Source organism: Agelaius tricolor, unplaced genomic scaffold (genome assembly GCF_023055355.1).
Source record: "Agelaius tricolor isolate 1412-34295 unplaced genomic scaffold, bAgeTri1.0.p SCAF_18, whole genome shotgun sequence".
In the NCBI taxonomy this organism is placed as follows: domain Eukaryota; kingdom Metazoa; phylum Chordata; class Aves; order Passeriformes; family Icteridae; genus Agelaius; species Agelaius tricolor.
Genome location: NW_027269278.1, coordinates 10,863,895 through 10,889,153, shown reverse-complemented (window position 1 = coordinate 10,889,153; position 25,259 = coordinate 10,863,895). Strand labels below are relative to the sequence as shown.

Sequence of the window (25,259 nt, the reverse complement as noted above, 5' to 3'; positions counted from 1 at the left end):
TAAAACCATTTATGGCTGTCTCAGTTCTCTTATGTGGATCGCTGTGTGTTTGCAGAAGCATCAAGGCTGGCACATGGGAAAAGGCAGGATCAGTTCAGGAAACTTGGAACTACATCCTGACAGTGCCTAATGCAAAACAGCAGCCATTCTTAACTCCTGCTTAATTTTTAACATAAACCCTAGTGGCTGCAAGACCAAAAAAAAAAAAAATCTTTGTAATGAAAAATTCACTTAAGTTGAAAGTAATGCTGCAGTCTTCATGACAGCGATGTTTAATGTACTATAAAAGTAAGAGGAAAAAAAGGAAAATTATCTCACTATTCGTCATTCCACAGGGCTTGCACGCTCTTGAACAGCTCTAATTGTTTTTCTGAGAAAATGCCTCCTTTTCAGAGCTAAGGAGAGATTTAAGGATGAGTAGGCTGTGATAGGGTTGGAAAGAGAAAGGGAAAGCAGGGGAGGAATCGGTAGCAGGAATAGTGAGTGAGAAGGAATCACAGAAAGGTTTAGGTTGGAAAAGCCCTTCAAGATGATCAAATCGAACCCTTCCGTCAGCACTGCCAAAGCCACCCCTGCACCGTGACCCAAGTGCTACATCCGCACTGCCTTTTAAATCCCTCCAGAGATGCGACCCCATCACTGCCCTGAGCAGCTGTGCCAAGGCTGGACCGCGTTTTCCGAGGAGAATTTTTCCCTGATACCCGACCTAAACCTTCTCTGGCACACTCTGACGCTGTTCCTGCCACCCTGTCCCCGTTGGGAGCGGGCTGCCAAGGGGAAGGGGGACACAGACGAGGGAAGAGCCGTGGCTGACGGAGCAGACAGCAGCAGGGCGGAGCGCAGGGTTAAACCCCGGGTAGGGCAGGGTGAGGTGCGGGCACGGGGGCGGCCCAGAGGGTTAAACCCCGGGTAGGGCAGGGTGAGGTGCGGGCACGGGGGCGGCCCAGAGGATTAAACCCCGGGGAGGGCAGGGTGAGGTGCGGGCACGGGGGCGGCCCAGAGGGTTAAACCCCGGGGAGGGCGGTGCGGAGCGCGGGGGAAGGCGAGGGCGCGGTGAGGTGTGGGCACCGGGGCGGAGCCCGGCCGGGGCCGTACCCAGCGGGTACCGGCACTGTCCGTGTTCACTGGGGCCGTGCCCAGAGGCGCTGGCCGGGCTCCGCCTCACCGTGCCAGCCACGGGAACGCGAGGCAGCGGCAGAAAGGGATGCACAGAGAGTTTCAATGAACGTGAGGAAGAACTTCTTTACAGCGCAGTGACGAGTGTTGGGACAGACGGGATGTGGAGCGTGCCTCTCTGGGGATACCCCAGAACCGCCCGGACGGGACCCTGTCCATGTGCTGTGGGCTGGAGCGGGGAGCTCGGGCCAGAGGCGCCCCGGGGCTCCCGCCGCGCTCTGAGGGGAGGCCCCGAGCCCCTGGCGGGCTCCGCCATTGGGGGCGCGCGCGAGGGGCGCCCAACGGTCCCCGCCGTTCAAACGCTCCCGCGCGCCCCGCCCCCCGCGCGCTGCCCCGCCCCCCGCGGGGCGGGCCCAACGGGGAGGGAGCGCGCCGGGCCGGAGGCGGCGTCCCATTGGCTGTCGGCCGCGGGCCCGGCGCATTGACGCAGCATGCCCCGCCTCTCCTCCCGGCGCGCGCGGAACGCGTCCCGCGTTCCTATTGGCTGTCCGCCGCGTCCGTCGTCAGCGAACCCCGGGACTTTTGCGGAGGTCGCGCTCTTTCATTGCTTGTAGCACACGTCCATAGCGGCTTAAGCCACGCCCCTTAAAGGTGAATGGCGGGCGGCGCCGGCGCATCGCTCTCGTTGGCTGCAACGGCGGGGGAGGAAGGCGCGGGGGGCGGGGCTCCCGGCGGCCCCTTTGTGTGGGCACCAGTCGCCGGCCGCGCTCCCGAGAAGCTGCTGCCGCCATTTTGTGCGCGCCTGTGTTCGCGCCCACCCCCGCCCGCCTTTCCGGGGGAGCGGCGGTACCGGGGACGCCCCGACTGTGCTGCCGGTCAGGTGAGGCGGAGCGGAGGCGCCGGGCCGCGCCGAGGCAGCTACCGCCGGCGGCCGCCGCAGCCGTGAGGTCGCGTTGCTCGCAGGGGGAAGAAGCGGCAAGACGGAGCAGGAGGGGAAAAAACCTCCGGAGCTGCCCCCGAACAGGAGGAGGAGTCTCGGCGCCAGGCCCAGGCGCGGCCCCGGAGGCAGCATGGAGAACTCGCAGCTGTGCAAGCTGTTCATCGGTGGGCTGAACGTGCAGACCACGGAGGCCGGGCTGCGGGAGCACTTCGCGGCCTACGGCACCCTCACCGACTGCGTGGTCGTGCTCAACCCGCAGACCAAGCGCTCCCGATGCTTCGGCTTCGTCACCTACTCGGCGGTGGAGGAGGCGGACGCCGCCATGGCCGCGTCCCCCCACGCGGTGGACGGGAACGCGGTGGAGCTGAAGCGGGCCGTGTCCCGGGAGGACTCGGCCAAGCCCGGCGCTCACGCCAAGGTGAAGAAGCTCTTCGTGGGCGGCCTCAAAGGGGACGTGGGCGAAGGGGACCTGGTGCAGCACTTCAGCCAGTTCGGCCCCGTGGAGAAGGCCGAGATCATCGCTGACAAACAGAGCGGGAAAAAGCGCGGCTTCGGTTTCGTCTACTTCCAGAACCACGACGCCGCCGATAAGGCGGCCGTGGTTAAGTTCCACCCGATCCAGGGCCACCGAGTGGAGGTCAAGAAGGCCGTGCCCAAGGAGGACATCCAGGCGGGCGGGGGAGGCGGCGGCTCGTCCAGGCCCTCCCGGGGAGGCAGAGGAGGAAGGGGTCGGGGCGGCGGCGGCTCCGGTAACCGGGATCACAACGGGCTTTCCAAAGGAGGCGGCGGCTACAACAGCTACGGCAGCTACGGCGGGGGAGGAGGCGGCGGGTACGGCTCCTATGGCAGCGGTTCCTACGGAGGCGGCGGCGGAGGGGGAGGCGGAGACTACGGCAACGGGTACGGCGGGTTCGGCAGCTACAGCCAGCACCAGTCCTCCTACGGCCCCATGAAGAGCGGCGGAGGAGGTGGAGGAGGGGGCGGCAACTGGGGGGGCCGCAGTAACAGTGGACCGTACAGAGGAGGCTATGGTGGGGGAGGCTACGGGGGCGGCTCTTTCTGAGCTAGAACGCCCATACCCATTGATGGGGAGGGCGTGCAGAGCCCTCCCTTCGATACGGGGCAGCTTCCAAATGGTTTCTCCCCTCATTCGCCGAAGGGCAGCTCCTTTTAAATGCCTCCCTGCTGTGGGAGCGGCTCCTAAATGCCCCCTGAGGGTCGCCTCTGCTGCCTGTGCCACTTCTTTCTCTCTGAAGATGGACTGGGCCCCACATACACATATTTTGTGTTACAGTCATTGATGGACTCTATTTTTTTATTATTACTTGGACCTTGGTCGTTTTTATACTAGCAACGAAAAATGTCTTGTTTTAATTTGTTTTTTGGGGGGTGCGGGGTGGGAAGTGTCTTGCTGATCTGGAGTAAATACTGGGGAGGGTTGGGGGGAAGTTCCTTTGTTGTAAGGACTCGATGCCTGGATACTACGTTTTTTTCTACAAAAGCTACTCGGATCCCATGACTGACTTTTAACATTTCTGTAAAGGAAGAAAAAATGGTTTTTACGTTTTTTATTTTTTAAATAAATCATTGTGTTCATTGACCTTTACATGTCTAATTTTTTTTCCTAGGATCAATTCCGTACGGTTTTAAGGCTTTTCTAGGTTTGAAGCAAGTGTTCCTCTGCTTTTAAATCTCTGTGTACTTAGAGTAGTAAATATTTTGTTGCCAGTAAAGGTCCTAACTGACTTTTTTTGCTAGTGGCTTTCAAACACTCAACAGAGAAATTTTTGAAGTACTAATCCGTGGATGTGGTCTGTTTTTTAAATACTCGTTCTCACTTTGGCAGTTTGTGTGCATCCACCATCTTGTACTAGGCAGTTTGACGTGCTGACATGGTTGGTTGGTCAATTTTTTCTATAGGACTTTTCCATCAACGTATGTACTGTGTAGTTTTGAAGAAATAGTTTGTGTTAAGCATGTGTTTCATTCATATAAAATGTTCAGAATTTCTTATTGCTTAGTTTTCAAGTCCTTGGTTTGTCTGTGTGTGATTCCTTCCAGGAAAGGGTCGACATTTATCCCTTCTATTAAAGGCATCCTTGTTTTCCTAGCCCCGGGTTAACAGATTTCACTGGGAACTATTGTCCTTCCTGCAAGTTCCTGAGAACCCTCGCAGCTCCATCTGCTGTCAGCATGGCAGCCCCGTGCTTTAAGGGCTTCCTTAAAGCAGGAGTAAAACTGCCTTGCTGATGATTGTACCAGACTTTGGAAAGTTATTTTATGCCACTAGATGACTGGTGTAGAGTGCAGTGACATCTGCATGTCAATAAAGATGGGGTCCCTGACTGCTGGTTGGCTGGGAGGGGGAAAGGAATGGATTTGCAATACCTGCCTCAGCACGTAATTGAACAAATAATAATTGCAGTTGCCCGTATTTCAGTGGTGATCTAAACTGGGCAAAGAGCTCTGAGAAGTGAGCCAGCAAGTGTACCAGTAACATAGGTGCCAGTTGTAAAGCAAAGATATCTGTGTAGTCTGCTTGATTAAAAAATGTATATTTGTAGCCCTTTCACGCAATACAATTAAAGTTTGTTGTTTATTAAAAAGCATAATGTTTTAGGGGGAAACTGCCTTCCTGCATAGAAATATAGAATAGCAACGTTTATGGGTTTATGGATATCAAATAAAAGATTTGAATTCCTTATATGCTTGAGTGAGAGTATATATGATGTGGGGCATGCATTTAAAAAGTACAAAGTTATTTTCACTTCAGGTTTCTAAGCTCTTAGAATGCTGATGTTTCATGGGACTGCATCATAAAAGCTGCTTTTTGCTTTCCTCCAGATATGCAAGATACTAGGCAAATAATTCCCACTGATTCCAGTGCAAAGTTAAATGTGTAGGGCTTGGTGCTTCTGGGCTGAAGAATTTCGAATGAAATTTCAAGGTATTGTTACTATTTGTTGTCAATATAACTTGATGATGATTTAAATTGAAATGAGCTTTGTTGTTATTAGAAGTGAAACTGCATCACCTTAATTGCCTTTGTGAGCTTAAACAGGACAACCTCTTGGTATCATCAGGATTTAAACTGAGAGCTGAGTTTCCTCCTGATTGGGGTTGTTTATGGCTCTTATGGAGACTGGCTCTCTTTGGCTTAGCTGAGCTTTTATGAATAGTTCCAAATAACTTGCTGTTTGCAATTATACTGTAATTTTTCTATCTCAGAAGCCTGTTAGTCACTGTTGTGCACCAGCATCTCTTATGCATTGTTGTAAGTCAAGTTTCAGAGTCTGAGTTTGTAAAACACTGCAAGTGCCAGCTCTTGCCCATGCACAGCTTCAGGTGGTTTTATCATTGAAGGCTTTTTCTGTACCTTTGCACTTTACAACCATGTTGGACAGTCATCCTTGAACTTCATGTGAAGCACAGTTTTCTTGTTTTTAGCTGAAATGAGCAGCAGAGTTCTAGGTTGTGTGTTAGTTTGGGGGTATGATTTAGTCTTTGCAGTGTTGTTGCCTTAACCTTATGAAGGAACAACCTGGCTTGCAGGAAATGGTTAAATTCACTCTTGTGATGTGTCTTGTCATTTGATTTAGGAAGCTAAAGGTTTATGCACCAGCTGTAGCTTTATGGTATTTTCATGTTATGTGCTGTGACAGAATATGTTGGTACTAGAAACAAGTAGGTTTTAAAAAAAGTGACTTTGTGAAATCTGACAATTTGGGAAGTGCTGTACTGAAATGTGCTGTTACCTGTGTGCAATAGTCCTTGTAGGACTAAAGTCTGCTAGGACAAAGAGCTGATCCCAAAAATCACATGTGGATTAGGGGGTGGGCTGCCTAGTGTCACCCTCAGGAGATTGTCACCTGTTTAACCATGTGGTTTGAGTAGGTGGCACCTGCTCTGTGACCCCTGGTGTCTGGGGAGTGAGAACTTGTGACCCTGCAGGTGCCATTGGAGAGGATCCTGTGAAGGATCAGGGAAGGGGCCCAGGGTGTACCATGGAATACAGAACAGTGCAGATCTGTATTGAGTGGCATTGAAGACACTGTGACTTCAGAACTCTTGGAATATAAAACTGTTTCTAGTACAGTTCCTAGTTATAAGAGATTTCTTGATAAAGCTTTGCTCATGTGTTTAAAGGTATTTAATGATTTTCTGAGCCCTTGGTGGATTTGTCTGCATAGAGGTGCATAGGAAGAGCTGAGCTGAAATAAGGTGTGTGGCTGGCATGTAAATAAGTTTGTGACTTCACAGTTGCTTCAGGAAGGTCACAAAGATAGAAATAAAGTAACTTTACTGTCCCTTAGTTTGTAGTTGAGTTATGAAGTTCATATGTCTGAAATTATCTCAATAAGTTAATGGCCTTCTGTTCAGGACCAAATGCTTGATTGTGTTGATGTCACCTGTGAGAAATAGAAAATAAGAGCAATTAGTTTGCTTTCAGCATTTAATAAAGTAAAAATGTGGTAGTTTTCTTAAAACACAGATGTTCTTTTATTTTTGTAATCTGCATGACCAAAATGGAATTCCCAAAACCAAACTTTTCAGGCTACAGTGTCACTGAACTCAGTGTGTTGTGATGTACATATAGTTTTTTAATAGTAATGGGTGTTCATGTCTGCTCTAAAATATAATTTGTTCTTGACTTGTAAATTTTATTTGGCTAATAAAACTAGCCTAACTTAAACTTTCATAATACTGACTACTACTGCATTAAAAAGAAACATGTTAAACACTTGTACGTGGAGTGCAGTGATACTTGCACAAGTCTGTGGAAGTACCTCCCACGTGTTTGTTGTAATATCAGGTGCTGGAAAGGTGGTTTAGAGCAGTGCTAACAGCCCAGACAGCTTCCATGGCAGTAAATCTCTGTGGGTCACTGATGGGGTGACACACTTGCAAAATAAAAGCTGTATCTTGCAGGCTTCTGGAGTGTAACAATCCTTACCCTCCAGAACTGGGCAAGGCTTTGTGTTGAATGCTGCAATAGCTGCAGTCCAGGCTCCAGTGCTGGCTCTGGCAGTCCCGTGCTGGTCCCAGGAGCTCAGCCCCACGGGGAGGTGGGCACTGACAGGAGGTGTGCCTGAACTCTGCCAGATATTTGCACATATGGACTTAACGACCTGTGAAGCAGGAATACTTAAAATCGCTAAAAATGTAAAGTTCTCAAATGCTTTATGGTGTCCTCCTCCCCCCCAGCCTCAGCTGAGATCCCTGTAAGACAAATTCTGCTTTCATTTGGCAGTGGAAGGTCTAATTGGATGGTGTAGGTCAGAAAAGTGGTTTATTACCCTGCTCTGCCAGCTGATGCTGCCATCCCAACATGGCATTGCCACTGCTGCCAGAAAGGGTCTGAGTGCTGCTGAGGACCTCAGCCTCCCATCTGAGTGGGAAAAGAGAGCAGCTTCCTTTCTCTACATACCTCAGAATGTATATTCTGAAATGAAAAAGTTCGGATTAAATAATCATATTGTTAATTAATCCCTAAAAAATGGCCTGAAGGTTACCCCTCTGATGTGCACACAGTGAACAAAACACGGTGTGTTTTGTGAGAATGGGGTTTTGCTCCTACAGTCTGTCAGAGGGTTGGGTTTCTGATAGAAGGCAGCTTATCCAAACCTTTAGATTAGGATTGTTTGACCTGTTGTAGCTACTATGGATTAGTGTTTATCATGTTATCAACAGTTTATACCACGTTTATGTGGTTTACCTTGTTACAGACCTTTACTTTCTAAGCTATTTGGAAAAAGGCATTTTCAGTGGTTTTTCAAACTCTATATGGGTAATACCTTGGCTTTGAAAGTGTAACACCCAATTTTCAGTCTTTCACACTAGCCAGAGGCATACTTTACGAAACAATGGGTTATTTAAGATGTTTTGCATAGCTGATTCTGTGATCTGGTGTATGTGTCCCTTAAAGATGAGTTTTCTGGTTGTTATTTTTGTATTTCTTAACGAATAAAACAGTTGTATCCCTGCTTCACTTGAAAATGTATTTCACAATACAAGCACACCACAAGGAGTGCTGAGCTAGCCTGAACAAGCACTATTTGCTTTTGTTGATGGGCATTTTTTTGGTCTCCTGTTGAAGCATTACTGCTCTGTTATTTCTGGAATGTTCATTTATACACACACACAGATGTTACCTCTCCTTCCACTTACCTTTAATGAGTATTTATTTGTGCTGTAATGTAAGCAGTGCTATTGATGAGTGTCAGATGTGTATTTCTCATTACAAGATGAAAGTCTTCCTGCTCTGTATGTTTTCCTGGGAATTTTGTATATTTACCTGTATATGAGGACTTTTAAGGGGCTGATGGAGTTGGATGCTTTTCTTGTTGCTGTTCACTTTGACAAATCTTAGTCTTTTTACCTTCTCTGCTCCCAGAACTCTCACCAATTTCTATTATATATAAATGGGTGGAAATAGTCACTTTTGAATTGATACCTCTTGTTCATATGGCTCTCAGAGTGTTTTAATCCTATAAAATCTATATTCCCCTTAAAAACATCTCTCTGGGGAAATGGGTAGTGGGAACCCTGAAAGAACAACAGCTGTAAAGCTGTAGTTCACTGCAGAAAAGAGACATTCTTTAGATTTTTCTATTTCCTGTATTACCTGCTGAGTAGACTGAACAGTTAAAAAGATGGTACAGTTCAGGTCTAGGCTGTAGCAAAAGAAAAAAACCAGCCAGCTTAAAAACCAAAATTCAAGTACTCTTCTCTGTGGTTCAGCCTTTGCCAGTAGGAGTCCTAACCTAAAGCTGCAACAGCTTTTTTTAAAGTACATTCTGAGTGTGGTTAATCTTGGTGTAACTTCTTTTTGCTAAAAGTCTTTGAGGCAAAGCTGCAATGTTTCCTGTTGTTACAGTAGTAACAGCAGTGCTATTCTCAGATTGTCAACCATCCAAAGAACCAAAGCTCCTTAACTTGGAAAACTAGATGTCAAGCCCAGGCAGACTAATAATGCCATCTGTCTGAGGTATCTGGATATTAACCCTCTTAGCATGATGCTTAGGGTTTCATTCCCAAATGCTTTCGCAGATGGAAAGTACACAGATTTGAAAGAATAGCTCTTCTTTTTTTAAAAAAATTAAATTGGGCTATGTTGAGCTGTGTACAATTTTGGTGCATATTATATTCATCAAACTACTATAAATACATTTCATGAGTAATGCAGTGAGGAATCTATGCCAATTTAGAAGGGAATTACATTTCTGGCTGGAAATATGTCAAGATGCACATTTGCTCACCACCATCAAAGTACCAATCGCTGATTAACATTGCAGAAAAATTCCTTAGAAGCAAAATGAGCTGACGAATGTGAAAGTACATAATTTGTTCAAATGCTACTTTGTACCATGGAATTGCCAACTGGTTTGTCTCAGAGAAGCCCTGTTCTCCTGGGAATGCTCTTTGAATTCAAAGACATGCAAAACCACACATCTGAAAACACACTGTCAGTCTGTAATCTAGTTAATATAAAAGATGAGTACCATGTCAGTCTCTTCTGTCATTTCTGTAATTTTTGTTGCTTTCTGTAGCTTTACAATGGACTTTCCCTCTTTTGTAAGAAAATTTGCTTTCCACAGAAGCCTGGGGGGGAGGGAAGTGTGACTGTAGTCACTGCAGGCACTGCCTGAGGAGGAGAAAGTTCAGGAATGCTGAACCTGTTTGCAGCACAGGTGTGGATTAAAGCAATGCTAGGTAAAATGCACAAGTACTTTGGGTCTGGAAGTTCATGTGCTTTTTACTTTTTCTCTGTGGATCAGTAATATTGTTTTCTGTACTGCACACTAGCCCAGCTGCAGTGGGAAGCCTCCCTCTCCCAACCTCACACCCTGCTGAACAAATTGCAGCATGGGCAGGGCATGGCTCTGGGGGAGGCTGTGCTTACCTTGTTATTGTATACAAGCACAGCACTATCAGCTGTGTTTTGAAATCCTTTACTCCAATTTCATCCTCCAGATCCCCTCCCTCCTCAGAAGGGGTGTCCTCTGGTTTCAGGTTCACTGGCGCTCCCTGGGCCGGGTCAGAGCATTGTGAAATATTCCTGATGCTAAATCCCCAATTCTCTCCTTGTGCTTATTTAGTACCTCTTCAGGTTTTAGTACTCTTTTAAGTTTACTGGGTAACACATTTGGCCCAAGTCCTTCACTGTGAGATTTCATTTGGAGTTTGTTTTCTTTCCACCACTGTAATAATGATGCTCTGTTTATTGGAAGGGGCTCCTTTGAGTCCTGATTGCAAGGTCAGAACTTCTCCCCCAAGATCACTGCTGGATGTTTGGAGTTGTCATTGCTCATGCCTCTTGCACAGGGTGGTTAGCAGCTGCATTCTGCAAGGGTAGTGCCAGCTTTCTACTGTTACTTTCATGGAGGTGTGTCCTCCTGAAAAAGAGAAATCCCCAGCAGCCCAAGGAGCTGCAGCCCTTGCAGTCAGTGTGCCTTTTCCCTCAGGCCCATCCCTCCATTCCTTTCAGCAGTCTTAAATGCAGGCAAATTATTTTTTCTCAAATGACATCATTTAGATGTTATGGGAATTTTCTTTTACTCACCCAGCACCAGTTAAAACCTCAACTTCCTCTGTGTGGTATCAATTTTACTTTTAAATCTTCGAGGCATGAGCTTGGCAGTGAATCAGCCCCAGTGTGTTTTGGAAAGGTTACAGTGGCTTTGGGTGTAGGTGGTGGCAATGGGGAGCTCTTGTTTTGGATATACTGGGGAGTCAGATGGGAGGGAGTTGGGAAACATCACCTTCAGAAGGAAGAGCTGGGCTTGTTTTATTGCTGGAGCTGCTCTGTGCCAAAAGTGTTGCAACGAGCTGATGCCACACACTCTCTAATGCCTTTCTAAAGTGTGGTTTTCTTCTTTCACAGGGTGCACTTCTGTGTGAATGAGAGGATGGGAAAGCTGAGCCCTGAAAAGCACACCACAAAAGTCGAGTAAGTGAACAGAAACCTGAGCTGAGCCCCTGACATACAGTTCCCACTCTGAATAAACTATGGAATATTGAACAGAAAAAGAGGTTTGTCCAGAAAATACCAGGCAAGATAATGAAGGTCAGTTACCTGTGAGGAAGATATGCTGCCTGAGAGGGTTTTCTGTTCTGGTAAAATAATGTGCCTGCAGAAACAATCCTGTCTGAACTTTTGTGTATGGCATCTGTGGGTTTCACTCATTTGTGTTGATGTTGCAGCACATTATGTTACAATATGAGGGTGGTTGGCTGTGTTTCTTGGCTTTTGCAAAGAGCAAGAAATGAAATGTTTTAAAAAATTCCAGGAAGAGAGCAAGACAAATGAGTGTGCAGGGAATAACAGTAGCAAGAGACTTGGGTTATGGTGTTGAGATCCTGAATGGGAATAGCTTTGTTTATGCTGTTCCCTCTAAGTTATAGTATACAAATATTAATTCAGCCATACATCTTTATGAAGCACATGGATAATTTCCCCTTATTACAGAAGGTAATAAGGAAGCATTTAGGGTTATATTTTAAAGATGAAGAATCACATCAAAATTATATCTTAGAAAAAATTTGGTAAAAAATCCCACTTTTTTGGTCCATAGCCTAAACTTTTTTCCCAAGTTCAGTCTTTTTCTGAGCCTGTAGCAAGAACTGTGCACTCAGTAGGTGCAGACTCTAAGGAGGCAGAGAGACTTGGTAGATTTAGGCAACTGAATACTGGCCTTTGCCTTTGTTCCAGTGCCCACAAGAGTAGTCTGTACAGCCTTCTTCCTGATTTTAATTTTGAGCACTGAATTCTAAACAATAAAATCAATCTGAAAATCTTCCTGCAAATTTCTGATAAATATGCAATGTGACTGAAGGGCAGGAAGTGTGTGCCTCTGACACAGGTGATTGCGGGTGACATCCGTGACTGATGCTCCAGGAAAGAGTCAGGAGGGCAGCAGGAAGAGCATTTTCAGCTGCTGGGTAAATGCTGGGTAGGTGAGCAGTGGAATGGCTCATGCCCCAGAAATCACAGATGAGGGTGAAGATGGTCAGGGATCGTTGCCCTAAAGATGGTAATGTTATTGTAAAATTGTTGCAATAAACCCACCATTTGTAGGAATTGTGATTTGTACAAAAGAGTAAAGGAAAGCAATGTTCTGAAGGCAGATTATGCTGGCCTGCAGGAGCTCGGGAGTGGGATGTGTGCCAGCAGAGGGCAACAGCCCGGAGCGCCGCTGGGCAGGCTGGTGCTGCTGCAGCACCCGCCGGAATGGGAATGCTGGCACCCACCGGAATGCACATCCCAGGGGAATGCTGGCACCCACAGGAATGCACATCCCGGGGGAATGCACATCCCGGGGGAATGCTGGCACCCACAGGAATGCACATCCCGGGGGAATGCACATCCCGGGGGAATGCTGGCACCCACCGGAATGCTCATCCCGGGGGAATGCTGGCACCCACCGGAATGCTCATCCCGGGAGAATGCTGGCACTCACAGGAATGCACATCCTGGGGGAATGCACATCCCGGGGGAATGCTGGCACCCACCGGAATGCTGGCACCGACAGGAATGCACATCTCGGGGCAATGCTCATCCCGGGGGAATGATGGCACCCACTGGAATGCACATCCCGGGGGAATGCTGGCACCCACAGGAATGCTCATCCCGGGGCAATGCTCATCCCGGGGCAATGCTGGCCTGGCTGCTCCTGCCCCTGCTCTGCAATCACAGGCTTCAGAACACAGCCCACCCGTGGGAGTCTCTCACTGCCAGAACATCCCTGGTTCCAGCCCTGGGAAGGTCCTCACCTAGGAGGTCTCCCATCCTTGTGAGCCTTGTGAGAACCTGGATTCCTGTGAGCTGCTGCAGTAGGTAAATTGTAGCTGCTGATTTGGTTTTGTTGCTGAATTCCAGCAGCAGCTGGACAGCTGATACCCTCAGGACTCTTCTGCTGAGGCATCTCCAGGTCCCCTGGGAGCCAGTACCTGACCAGCACCTCCAAGTGACTGCACTTAGCCTGGGAGCTAGCAAGGCAGCTGTTCCAGCAGATACCCTATACATTGCATTTCTTATATTAATATCCTTAGTGAACCTTTTTCAAGAAAACATATGGTCTAAATACAGATCTATCTAAATGAGTACCTACTTAATTAGGATGACAAAAGAAGTTTATTTAGAAGGGACTTCTGGAGATGATCTGGTTCAAAGAACCCTCAAAGCAGGACCAGCTTCAGGGTGAGATCAGTTTGGTCACTCAAAGATAAATATATATACTTAATATATGCATTAAAAATAAATATGTTTATATAGATCAACATATATTTTTATCTAAATATCTGTATCTCTAAAAAAAACAGAATGAAAAATAATTTAGGCTGTGAAGATGCAGCTTTAGAATCTTCTGTAAATGCAGTGTTTTATTTACACCTTTACCAGCTCTTCAATGATGAAACCTTTTTTGAAGGAAGATTTTTGAAGAAGATTTCTGAAGGAAGTTGATTAATAATTTCAAGGACACAGCTCTTGCAGACGTAGGAAGGATTTTTCCCAATTTGATGCCATTTGCTTTCTGCTGGGTTTTTGGGAGGGGCAGTGACCTTTCAGGCTTCTGCAGAGGCTGTGGAGATTGACAAGGTGCTGTCTGATTGTATTGGGGCTCTTCACAGAATTAAGTTCTTGTAAGCACTAGGTGTCCTTTCCTTATAGCCTCAGCATTAAACCAGCTGCTGACTTTTGGGCCAGGAGAGTTTTGGATCAGATTGGTGGGGATTGTTTTTATTCCCTCCCTTTGTGCCACTTTTATTGAAGAAGTTCCTTGCTGCTGTGGAGACACTGGCAATGCTTTTCTCTCTTGTCTCCCTGTGGCTCCTTGGAACTGGGGGCTTTGGTCTTTCACCGTAGATCTGAAGATTGTCACAGGAATCTGGGAAGGTTTTGATGGGCTGAGGGATGGTGGGACTGGCTGGGACAGGTGTTAGGGGACCTTTCTACTCTGAGAATTGGTTATATGGTTGTCAGTGATTGAAGGTAGATTAGATATAGGAGTAATTTTCGACTACTTGAGACTAGAAATTTTTGAAAGAGGCTGGAAAAATTCCACCCATCAGGTGTCACTCATTCCTTTTAGCTGAATGCTTTTTCAAGATACCAGTCTTTGCTTAAAAACAAACAAGAAGTTTTTGCCTTGGGGTTGTTACCAACATGATTATTTTGCAAGGCTGCTGTAAAAATAATCTCTGATTATTGGAACATGCTTTTGTTCCACTCCAGCAAGGACTATTCACTGTTTAGCTTCTCTGTCACTGTACCTTTCAGGATTTGTAGAATCCAGTGGTACACAAGCCTGTGGGGCAAAGCATGTAAGAAGGTATTGCTGGTTTGGTTTAATTTAGGTGCTTTGCTCCCAGGTTGATTGGAGTGAGATGTAAATTTTTAAGGTGAAAGCCTAATATTTTGTTATTGAGAAACTTTGTGTTAATAAAAATACACAGGCACTTTGCAGCAGTTTCAGGACTTGCTCTTGTATCTGGACTTTTTATGATTACTGAGGGATTTACTCAGAGGAAACAAGTTCTAGCCCTCATTTCCGAAGTAAATTCTACTATTTTTATATACTGGCTTTTTCTCTGGTTTGAGCTTGTGTCTTGCAGTTTTGCATGTTGTGCATCAACAGTGTAAGACTGGACATGGGGAAAGTACTCGAGGATCTGGATGTTTTAAACTGATAGTTTAACAGGATTCTCTAGGGAAAATGAAGGAATTTTGCCTGAACTGTGTGAAGTTTGACTTCATGGCTTTATCTGTATTTCTTCTGTTTAGGGGTAGGCTGCCAAATGGTGTTTAAATAGCAGGACTCTCAATCCCCATGTGTCTTTGATAAAGGCCTTTAAGTTTCAGGTGTGTTAAGTTTTCTTACCTCAACAATTAGGGTGATGAATCATTAAGATTCTCAACAAGCTTTTGAAACCCTCCTCTGGAAGGCACAATAGCATCTGTTCATCATTGCTGATAGGTTTTAAAAAGATGTATGAGACTTGGGCTGAGGACATGGCTTCAGGAGAAACATACAAGAGCGAGGTAATTTTATTTATAAAAGAGATGAAATGGCATCTTCAAAGAGAAATCTCTTGATACTTCCAGTTATCTCTTCCTCTTGCACAAGAACATTTTGTGAGTGGATGAGTAATGAAGAAGGCAAATGTTTCTTGTCTTTAATGCAATTAACCTCAAAGGCCTCACTGGTGCAGAATACAACTGAAAAATTCTTTTAGAAAAAGATTTATGCAGAACTCTGTGCATTTGTATCAATTGGAATAAAAATGACAAATGTAATTTAGTTCAGTGCTTTAGGCTAAATAGCACCTGCAGTTGAGAAGGACCCATGTTGCCTATGCAGGGTCTATCTATAACAAATCCTTTTGGCCTGATAGATTGCATAAAGGACAGGAAGGCTTTGATAAATTGGGGAACTGAAGGCAAGATCCTGCTTTCTGCTGTGGGAGTGGGGAGACTTCGGGGGGCTGGGACTCCCTCCTTCCTCACTCCCCCTGCTCCTCTCCTGCGCTGCCCTGTGCGCGGGCTTGACCTCGGCACTGGGGATGCTCAGCCTCTGAATCTCCAGTTCAGTCCGTGGATCGCAGGGACTGGAGCGCTTTGGGCCACCCGGAGGACAAGTCCCGGCAGGGGACGGATGCGGGGCCCGGGGGCTGCCCCGCGGGGCCGGCGCTGCCGGTGCCGCTGCCGGCGGGTCCCGCTCGGGCCGGCCCGGCCCGGGGCTGCCCCTGACCGACTCCGCTGCGGCAGCGGGGCCGTGCCGAGCCCGGGGTGCGGAGGGCGGTGCGGGGCGGTGCTGCCGTTGCCCGGAGACGCTCGCAAGCCCCGCCGCGGAGGGGAGGGGGCTGCGCGGCGCGGCGGAGCGGCGGCAGTCGGTGCGGAGCGGCGGGGCGCGCCCGGCACGCAGCGCTCAGCGCTCCGCTCCCGCAGGAAGCGGCTCCGCGGCGGGGGCGGCCGCTCGCAGCCATGCCGGGCCCGGGGCGCTGAGCCGGCCCCGCCGCCGCCCCGCACAATGGAGGAGGAGAGGTGGGTACCGCCGGCAGGCAGCCTTTGTGTCCGCCCGGAGCGCTGCGGGATGGGGATGCCCTGCCCGGGGCTGTGCGCAGGAATGCGGGGCGCGGCTGCGGGGACCCCGGCGGGGATGAACGCCTCCTGCCGCGGGAGCCCGCCAGCCCCGGGGATGTTGCAATGTCATGGTGACAGCGGCGGAGCCCCTTGCCGAGCAGCCGGGGGGCTTCCGTGCGATGTGCTTGGGATGGAATTAAGGACGTGAGGGACGCAGGTCGGGGGGTGTTCGCTAAAATGGAGGTGCGGGGCAGGGGGCTGGGATGCCGGGCAAGGAGGAAGGGTGCCGGACAGAGGGGTGGGATGCAGGACAGAGGGGTGGGATGCAGGACAGAGGGGTGGAATTCCGAACAGAGGGGCGGGATGCGGGACAGGGGGGTAGGATGCAGGACAGGGGGGTAGGGGGGTAGGTAGCTGCCCCGCCGGCACAACGTGCTGGGCTGGTGTGTGTGCCCTGCCTGCGCCTGGAACATCAGGCAGCCGACTTCGGCATTCCGCTCAGGACAGAGTCGCTGATATTCGCTGCTTTTCTGAGTCACGAGTGAAAATCCCCGACGCCCGTGGGTGCTTTGGGGTCGGTTTTCCTGCCGGGCGCTGTGCGGTGCTCGGGCAGTGCAGGGCATCCCGCGCCTCCCTCGCACGGTAGCCGGGCCGTGTAGACTTTATTTCCTGCCAGGCAGCTATTTTGCTCCAAAACCCGGGTGAAGAAGTGTTTACAGAGTCGACCTAATGTCCACTGAACCCATAAAAGATGTTATTCTGCGCAGGGACCTTGTGAATGCCAGAGATGTTCAGTGTTTTGGCTCTGCCCTCGTTGCTCCCCTCTGTCAGGTGCCTTTTGCACACCAGAAGCTACTTGTGCTTCTTCAAATGAAACGTTGAACTGCTCTGGGTTTTTTACAATATTTTTTTAAGAACAGGATATGCTGAGTGCTTCCTTTTGTGCTGGCGACCTTGCAGGGAGTGGGGGAACAGAGAGGGGGCTTGACCTGCTGGTAGGACTAAATGTCAGGGCTTGACAGGAGTTTTGTTTAAATATGATACATTAGAAAATTAAGCTGGAGTCAACCCCCAAATTCAGGAAATTTTCCTTCTGTTGAGGGAAAACATTCACAGCAGCCTGTAGGAGTTGTTTTCCAAGCTCCAAAGGGCAGCTTTCTACCCTTCTGTGACTCAAGGGTTGCAATTGTTTGTGTATTTAATGTGCAAAACCTTTCATCCTGCCACGTTTCTCATTGCAGGGCTTCTGCTTCCTCTAATGGTGTGAACAGTCACCTCTGAATATTAATCCAAACATTAATTAATTTCAAGTGCCTTGAAATCTTAGTTTGTCACGCTGGATGCCAGCTCATGGAATGAGATTTCCTTTTCTTGTTTGTTTTTATTTTTTTTTCTCTTTATTTTTATAAATGAGCCTGTGTTTGAGGAAATGGAACAGAGCTGTTTTGATACCCCAGGCTGGGCTCATCCTTGGCACAGTTGTTTGTTACTTTTTTTTTGATGGCTACCAGCAATGGTCTCATTTTGACTGGAGGCCTTTTTCTGGGGATACAGTGGTGAAAAAGCCCCTGGGAAAATACCTGGACTGTTTTACCTTATCCTGTTTTTTCCAGACCATCTGTTTTTAGGGCATGAATGACTATCCCCATCATCATGTTCTCTGCCTCTGGAAGTGAGGAATGATTACCCAAATTGCTGCTTTCATTTCTAGTTTTTGGGAAGAGGAAGGCAATCCTGAACTGGTTGTGGGCAGTAACGATGTGGGGTTTGACTCTTGGCAAGAAAAGCTGGAAATATTCACCTGCTTTCTGGTTAAAAGGGCACAGTGTGTGAGGCTGTGCTGGGGCTGCTTTGGCTGGTCAGAGCAAGTCCTGGGAGGAGGTGCTCAGAAATGAGCTTGGTGGGCTCAGTCTGTGCTTGGTGCTGTGCTTTTGCCCCCCATTTAAACTCAGATCTGTGTTGGGCAGATTGCTCCTCAAATTTTACACTTGGTGGCTTTCATTCTGGCGGAGTTCCCCCTGGTTTTTAATATTATTGCATTTTCCCTTTTTGTGGTCGGTGAGGATCTGTGTTGTTGGTGCTCACTTCACCTCTGACTCTGGTCTGAGCCTGCCCAGACTCAAATATCCTGTTAACTTGCACACCCAGGACACTCAGTGGTATCATGTGCCCATGTCATTGCACATGAGCAGAAGCACCTGAGGGCAAGGGAGATTTAACCTGAAACATTCACATGTGGCAATAAAATATTTCAGAATCCTGCTTTTCTTTTACTGTGCTCATAGTAAAATGATGGTACTTCTATTTTATGGAGAAATTGCATAAGGCTTGCAGTTAGGGATGATACTCTGGTTCTGAATTTGCAAGAGTTTGAATAGGAAAAACCCGCTGGAATGCTAATTTTTGTTAAAATATTAAAACACCTGTGGTTTTATATTTAAATGAAGGTAGTCTGTGGTATCTGAGAAATACAATACTTGTCTTTGAAAGCAAATGGTATTGTCATATTTGAGTTATTTTGTGTTGTTTCCATTAGTGTCAGCAAGGACTTTTCTTCTCACTAGTTCCCAAAGTCTTCTTTCCCCCTGAGGTCTTCTTTGATATGAATACCCTTTTAGGGATCTGCTGTATGCCAATTGTGTGTTTTCCTAAGCTAATGTCTCCATGTTGATCTAGGCACTGAAAAAAAATCAACAAAATAGGAAAATAATATTGCTATTAAAAGAAAAATAATCCTTTGCATTACGCTGCCTCCCATATGTTTTAATGAAAATGCATTTCTCTGAAATCCTCTCAAAACCCAGTTCAGTATGTGGATCCCTTCAGTCACAATTTTTTAATACCTTTGTATGTACCTAAATACAAATTCAGAAATTGAGATTTTTATAATTATGCCATTACATAGACATGTTTTCCTTACTGTGTCTGCCTGACTAGAGGAATAAAACTATTGGGCATAATGTATTTGTCCTGTGATTTGGGGTGCTGATTCTAAACAGAGAATCAGGCCAGTTAAAGTAAAATGATTTTTCATTGTGCTTAGAGTAAAACTAAGACTAATTTTGGTCTCTGTTGATTTTTGCACACGTATTAAGGTTTTGAAGACTACTATCTGCTATTGGGCATCTGTCAGGTTTTTAGACCAGAGTGATGCCAAACCTCTCAGAAATGTAGATTAACATTTCCTGGTGATGATTCTTACATATCCCCCAAAGAAGCTCCACAGGCTTTGGAAATTCATGGTTATCAGGCACTTTTAAGTGAATCCAGGGGTATGAAGCTGCTCCAGAGGTGCTGGATTGCCCGTGCAGGACTCTGAGCCTGGCTGGGTCTCTTTGGTTGTGGTGCTGAAGCTCTGCAGTGTTGGGGACCAAGCAGGAGAGCAGAGCTCAGCCTGTGGTGCTGAGGCAGGAGAGGAGAGCAGTTCCCAGGGACCCTCCAGGGATGCACAGTGGGATGAGGCTGGCCTGGCCATGTCTGGTGTGCCATCCCCAGTGGGAGAGGGGGGCTCTGTGGTGTTCATGTTGGGCTGGGAGCTGAGCCTGGGGGCTGTTCTCCCAGAAACGTGAGCAGAACCTTGCCCTTCTGTGCTCTGAAGGAGACTGCATTTGAGATCTGCCCTTCCTTCAGGGTGAGCTCCTGGCTCCCATAAAGCCAGTGTTAGAACTGGATTTGGCAGAGCTGGGATTTTTGTTCCTGGGGTTTACCAGCTCTCTGCACGGCAATAATCTTGCCAGGGGACAGTTTATCTCTAAAAGGAAGGCTTTTATTCTTTCACATAATCTACAAAGACATCTGTAATTATTGCTGGTAACTAAGGCAACCCAACTTTACAGTTGGTACATGTGGGCAGCAGAGCAGTGGGGTATGGGCTTTTCAAACACCTTCCTGTCAGCTGAGGGTGGCCACACTGGGGCAGGAGCTGGGCTGGGAACCCTGGCAACCTGAGCCCAGCTCTGCTAGGGGGTCCTGGAGAGGAGGAACACGGTGTCAACAGGCTGGTGATTAGCTTCACTGGCTTAATTGGGGACTCTCAAATAGGGGTTCATTTGTTCTACTTGGGGACATCATTGAAAGGCCACGCAGGAGGGGGCAGCGGGGCTGGCACTGTCTGAAACTAAGAGCCTCTCTGCTCATTTTAGGAGCATCCTGCTGTGCCTGTAAAGAGGATGTTCATCTGGCCCAGGGAAATTAAATCATTTGTCCATTCACTGAGTGCACGGCCTCGGATAGCCCAGGAATAGAACAAATTGCTCCTGGCAGCTGCTCACGAGTCCTGCTGCTGTAGTAGGACATCAGCTTGGCAAACGTGGGGACAATGTCCCCGTGGTCATGGGGAGTAGGGGCTCTAGCACCTCCAGTTGGTCTTGGCTGGTGTCTTTGATCAGAGAACCCTATTCCTCCTTTGCTTTAATCCATTAAAATAACAACAGTGTAATAAATGTAATAATTCTTAGCCTTGTGGGGGGACAAATCTCAGAAAAGGCTGTGAAATGTAATGGTTTGGTCTTCTCAGGGGCAGCTTTTGCTTTCTGTCAGGGTGCATTTGCTTGGAGCATCCAGGTTCTTGCATTTTTATGTTGGAAATGTGTCAGTGATCTCTGAGAGTATGTGCATGGAAGTGTAAAATATCTCTCCCAGATAAAATCATCCTCTGTCTCTTACTGGAACACAATTCTATGGTAGCTGAATCAGTCTTATAGATGAGTTAAAGGCTCTAAGCCATTAATTCTTCAAATTTGTTTTTTTGATATGAGTCACTTGGAAAAAACTTTAAATAGCATATCTTGATCTTTTTTGAAATAAGTTTTCAACCAGACAATCTGCAGTATTTTCTCTTTGGTAAATTCTGAAATCTGCCCCTTTTAATTAAGCTGAGGGTGTCTCTTAGGATGATTTTTGAAAACTTATCTTTCCTGCTTTTTAGGAAGAGCTGATTGATCTTCTTCCAAAATCCTGAAGCAAGTTTTTTTGCTTTTAAAATACACAGACAAATGTTGGTGCAGTTGAGGCTTTATAAAAGCTTGACATTTGACCTGACATTTACTTTGGTGTTCAGTGAAACTTGCTGTGTTCTTTGAACTGTATCTTTTGCCAGCAGAAAAGTTTGAACATCTTTGGTTTCTGGCACTGGAGAGCTAATAAACAAATCTCAGCAGTGTGCTTGCTCTTATTAAAGAGCCCCCATGGTTTCTGTGTGCATGGTTGGGTTTTGGGTCCCTGAGGTGTCTGTGAGGCTGCCCAGGGCAGTGTCCTGTGGTGATCCAGCTCTCCTGCCCTGGGAGCAATGGGAGTAGCTCTCCCTGATGCTCCTTTTGGTTTCACTTTCTTTTTAATTTTTTTTCCTTTTTTGTTTACTCTGCTTACTTCCTGTACGTGTTCCAGCTTTGGAGCCTGAAAGCTCCATGAAGTCACTTGCACTTCCAGAGCCTTTTTTTCCCTTCTTGCCTCAATGGTGCCACATGGGCAGGTTTAGCTGTTTAAAAATCAAAGGTTTATGCTGGGGTGATGAAAACTGTGGTCACCTGGCCTAAGGTTTCAATGAAGGCTTTTGACAGACCCAGCACTGAGGCTCAGCTGGATTTGGCTGTGTCCCTGGAGCAAGGGAGCTTCTTCACTGCAGTGTGCAGGGCTGGGGAAGAGCCAAGGGCCAGCACAGCTCCATGGCCATGAGCACCTCTGGCAGTTTGTGTGGCACAGAATGAGTTCAGTGTTCCTCAGGGATAGAAAAGCTGTTTGTGTCGTTGCCTGGTACCAGTCCCTTGAATACTGAACATTTAACACGAGGAATTCTTTCTGATTTTTCTTCTTTTAACCCAGCCACACTAAGCTAATTGGATGATGAGTGTAACGGACTCTGGGAAGTTGTCTCCCTCCCTGGGACATGTGCTGAGTGATGTTCTGCTCTGCCTTGTGGCTTCACTTATGGCTGAAAATATTTCACTCGCTCAGCAAAGTGAAAGCATTGGACTTGGCTGGTTTTTGGCATCAACCTTTGTGTCAGGCACAAAGCTGGAGGCTGCTCAGTATGCAGGCTGGATCTGAGCTGTGTGCAGCTTGGCTGCTGCTCAGCCTCTTGCTGCTGCAGGAAGGAGAGTGCAGCCCACCAAAGGCTGCTGGGGGCAGAGAGCTTTGTGTGCTGTCAGGGGACACGGTGGTGCTGACAGCCACTGCTCAGGAGCAGGCAGGGTGTAATGCTAGCCAGGGCTTCACACTCCAGGGGTTGTAAATGGTGAATGATGTGGTTTTCAAAGGGAAAGTCAGTGTGTGTAAGTGTGCTTGTGTATAGAGATGTATGTGCATACATGCACACCTTGACAGGAGCTGACAGGGTGTTGTGGGAAGGATCCTTCCACACTTCCCTGCTCTGTGCCCTTCTGCAAACATCACCTTCTAGTCATCAGAGGGCCAGGATGCTGGGTTGTCCAGACAGCTGGTTTACCCCAATTCAGCCTTTTTTATCATGTCAGCCCAACTAAGAAAGCTGGTAGGGAGGAGGGGACAAAGGTGGAGGAGACTGTCCCTTGGAAGGAAAAGCTCTGAGAAGGTCTCCAGTCAGGCACATGGGGCTGCCTCCTGAGAGCTGCCATTCTCTTAGAGTTGGCTTTAGACAAGGACAGCCCTCCTTGACGTGTCTTGTTTGCCTTTGCTGCCAGGTTTGAGGGGTGAGCCATGAACCTGCCTCAAAGTGCTGCTCCTTTCTCAGGTGGGAGCCTTTAGCTCTGAGTGGTTTCACAGGCTCTCAGATCAGGGAGGTGGAGATATTGACCTGCTGTCAGTTGTGTGTAAAGAGCCAGTGCTCCCAACAAAGTAATGAGGCCACGTGTGTGCCTTAGGCACCTGTTGGCCTGGTTAAACACAGCACAGAGCTGAGTGCCTCTGCTTTGACATTACCTATGGAGCTGGTGCTTCTGCTAGGAAGGTTTAATAATTCATTCCATATGTTTCAGTGGCAATAAATAGACTATTTCTGAAATGGAAAGCAGCTTCAGTAAAGCTTTGAAAGCTGTGCAGAGAGATTTAATAGCCCTTTTCTACTTGCCTCTAAAGAAGATACAAGTCATGTATTGTGTGCTTGCCTTTTTCAGATGGGACATTGAAGGCTAAACTTCTTTTTCTCGGTATGAATGTTAAAAAAATCCATGGTACTCTTGTAGTTCCCAGTGTTGAAGTCCATTTCTATACAGTGAGGCAATTATGTTCTGGCTTGAATTTCAACTTATACTGCTTTCCTGGCCTGAAGCCTGTAAGACTGGGCTTTGTCCTCAGGTGTTTGGCACTTCTTTCTTTTCTTCCCTGCTGGCTGAAATGTGGGCTGAGTTGGCTTTCAACATCCATGCAGAGGTAGCTGCATTTTTTGGTGTGCTTCATGTGGAGAACCTAAACTGATGACTGACTTGTGAGTAGCTCCATGCTTAATACCCTGTGCTGCAGTTTTAGGACGCTTGTTTTTTCAAGTGCCATTGAATCAAACTTTCTGCTCCTTTTTTTGTCCCTGTTTTTAGCATTAAGCAGAGTTCCCGTTCCTCTGAGGCAGCTGAAGATGAAAAGGACCAGAGGACAGTGACAGTCAATCCCTCTCACATGAGAAAGGCTTTCAAGGTCATGAATGAATTACGGAGGTACACTTACTTTTGACTTACTGGGCACCCTCTCTGGTTTAGCAGAATTGTGCTGATTGAGAGATGTAGAAAATAGCCTGTGCCATTTTTATTACAGCTAATGGTTGCATGTGGAGGATTAATCCCAAATAGGAAGCTAAAATATAGTCCTTTTGTGGTGGGCTGCTCTCCCCAGTCTCAGACCTCTGTCTTCCCAAAAACATTATCTGAGCCATGGCCTTCATTTATAGATGATAATTCATTTAGTCTTTTCCATTACTTACAGCAAATTCAGCTGTAAACTATGTCCTTAACTGAGATAAGGGTCTGAAACCCAATAAAAGAACATTACAGACATTAAGACACCTACACATAATTACAGACCAAAGATTATTAGTGTACTGTTCTTAGTCTCTTTAACTAGCAGCATCACTCAGTCTGGGCTCAGCACTCCAAAGTAAGGAGTGGAAAAAAGCAAGTACTCAGTAAGAATGTCAGCTCTCTTCTTGCAAATTGAAAAATCCTCATATTAGTTAAAAGAGAACACCTTGGTCTTTACACAGCTGTGTGGGTACAGGGAGAACAGAGGCTGGAAAAAAAATCTGTGAACACAGCCTTGAAAACTGCTGTCATCACATCAGCAAGGTGGTGGCAGTGGTTCAGCCTCAATTGTTTCTTGGTGCCTGTTATCCCACTAACAAGACAGAAGTTCAGTGAGCATTTCTCTGACTAATTCATCAGACTTTTCACCCTTCTAGTTTTAAAAAGAATTCTTATGTAAAGTGTGTGTGTCACACACATGAATGTGCGTGCTCCCTAACTGTTGAGGGGATGTGATGAAAGCAGGTAACACCCTCTGCTCTTCTGCACACTCCAAGTAATCAAAAGATGCTCTAATAGCTAACTCTCCATGGATTAAGTAGTTTCCTAATACACACTTCTCTAGTGTGGAGAAGGATTGGAAATGTTTCCTTCTACAGAGATCTGACAGCAATTCTCTGTTGCATAGGAACAAAATGGAAATATTGTAACTATTATATGAAGCAGGGTATGTTGTAATTTTTTTTTTTTTTTTTTTTTACTTTTAACTGGCATCCTTCTGGTCCTTTCTTTGTACTGAAAGCAAAGGATCTGAAGCTAAAGTTTGGTGCAGTTATATTCAGAAATCTATTGTGCTACTATTATTCCTTTGTTAATTGAAGCAGAGTGGGAATAACTGGAGACAGACAATGTTTCTTAGTGCCTGTGGTTAGGTATCTTGGGCAATACTGAACAGATAAAATAAAGAAGAATGAAAGCTGCCATTAAGCACCTGTATGATGTTTTCATCTTCTGGGTACTGTTGTTTTTTTTTTGGTTTTTTTTTTTGTTGGCTCCTGTTGCTGTTGTGGAATGTACAGTTTTCACATCTCTTGAATGTGCACTGAGCCTGGGATCTGTTAAGCTCTCAGCAATCAGTAGATTAATAGATGCCTTGAATAATAGTTTCTCCCTTTGCATGCATCCAGAAAACTTATTC

The 25,259-nt window shown here is 47.0% G+C and overlaps 2 protein-coding genes across 5 annotated transcripts in view; both read left to right on the top strand.

Annotated features, from left to right (window-relative positions):
* The first annotated feature begins 1,820 nt into the window (after positions 1–1,820).
* Positions 1,821–11,025, top strand: HNRNPA0 (heterogeneous nuclear ribonucleoprotein A0). Of its 2 annotated transcripts, XM_071443263.1 has the most exons (2): positions 1,822–2,956; positions 10,941–11,025. In XM_071443263.1, the coding sequence occupies exons 1-2, from the start codon at positions 2,187–2,189 to the stop codon at positions 11,008–11,010; spliced, it is 840 nt and encodes a 279-aa protein (XP_071299364.1). In that variant the 5' UTR covers positions 1,822–2,186; the 3' UTR covers positions 11,011–11,025. The 2 variants fall into 2 exon arrangements, with proteins under 2 accessions (XP_071299363.1, XP_071299364.1); XM_071443262.1 differs by lacking the exon at positions 10,941–11,025 and having other exon boundaries at positions 1,821–4,760.
* A 4,868-nt stretch (positions 11,026–15,893) lies between these two features.
* KLHL3 (kelch like family member 3) overlaps positions 15,894–25,259 on the top strand; it is a 48,781-nt gene continuing 39,415 nt past the window's right edge. The window contains exons 1-2 of one of the 3 annotated variants that reach the window (XM_071443259.1): positions 15,894–16,100; positions 23,645–23,761. In XM_071443259.1, the coding sequence (XP_071299360.1) occupies positions 16,087–16,100; positions 23,645–23,761 (131 nt within the window). In that variant the 5' untranslated portion in view covers positions 15,894–16,086. The remainder of the gene's footprint in view (positions 16,101–23,644; positions 23,762–25,259) is intronic. The other 2 variants (XM_071443260.1, XM_071443261.1) reach the window with 2 other exon arrangements.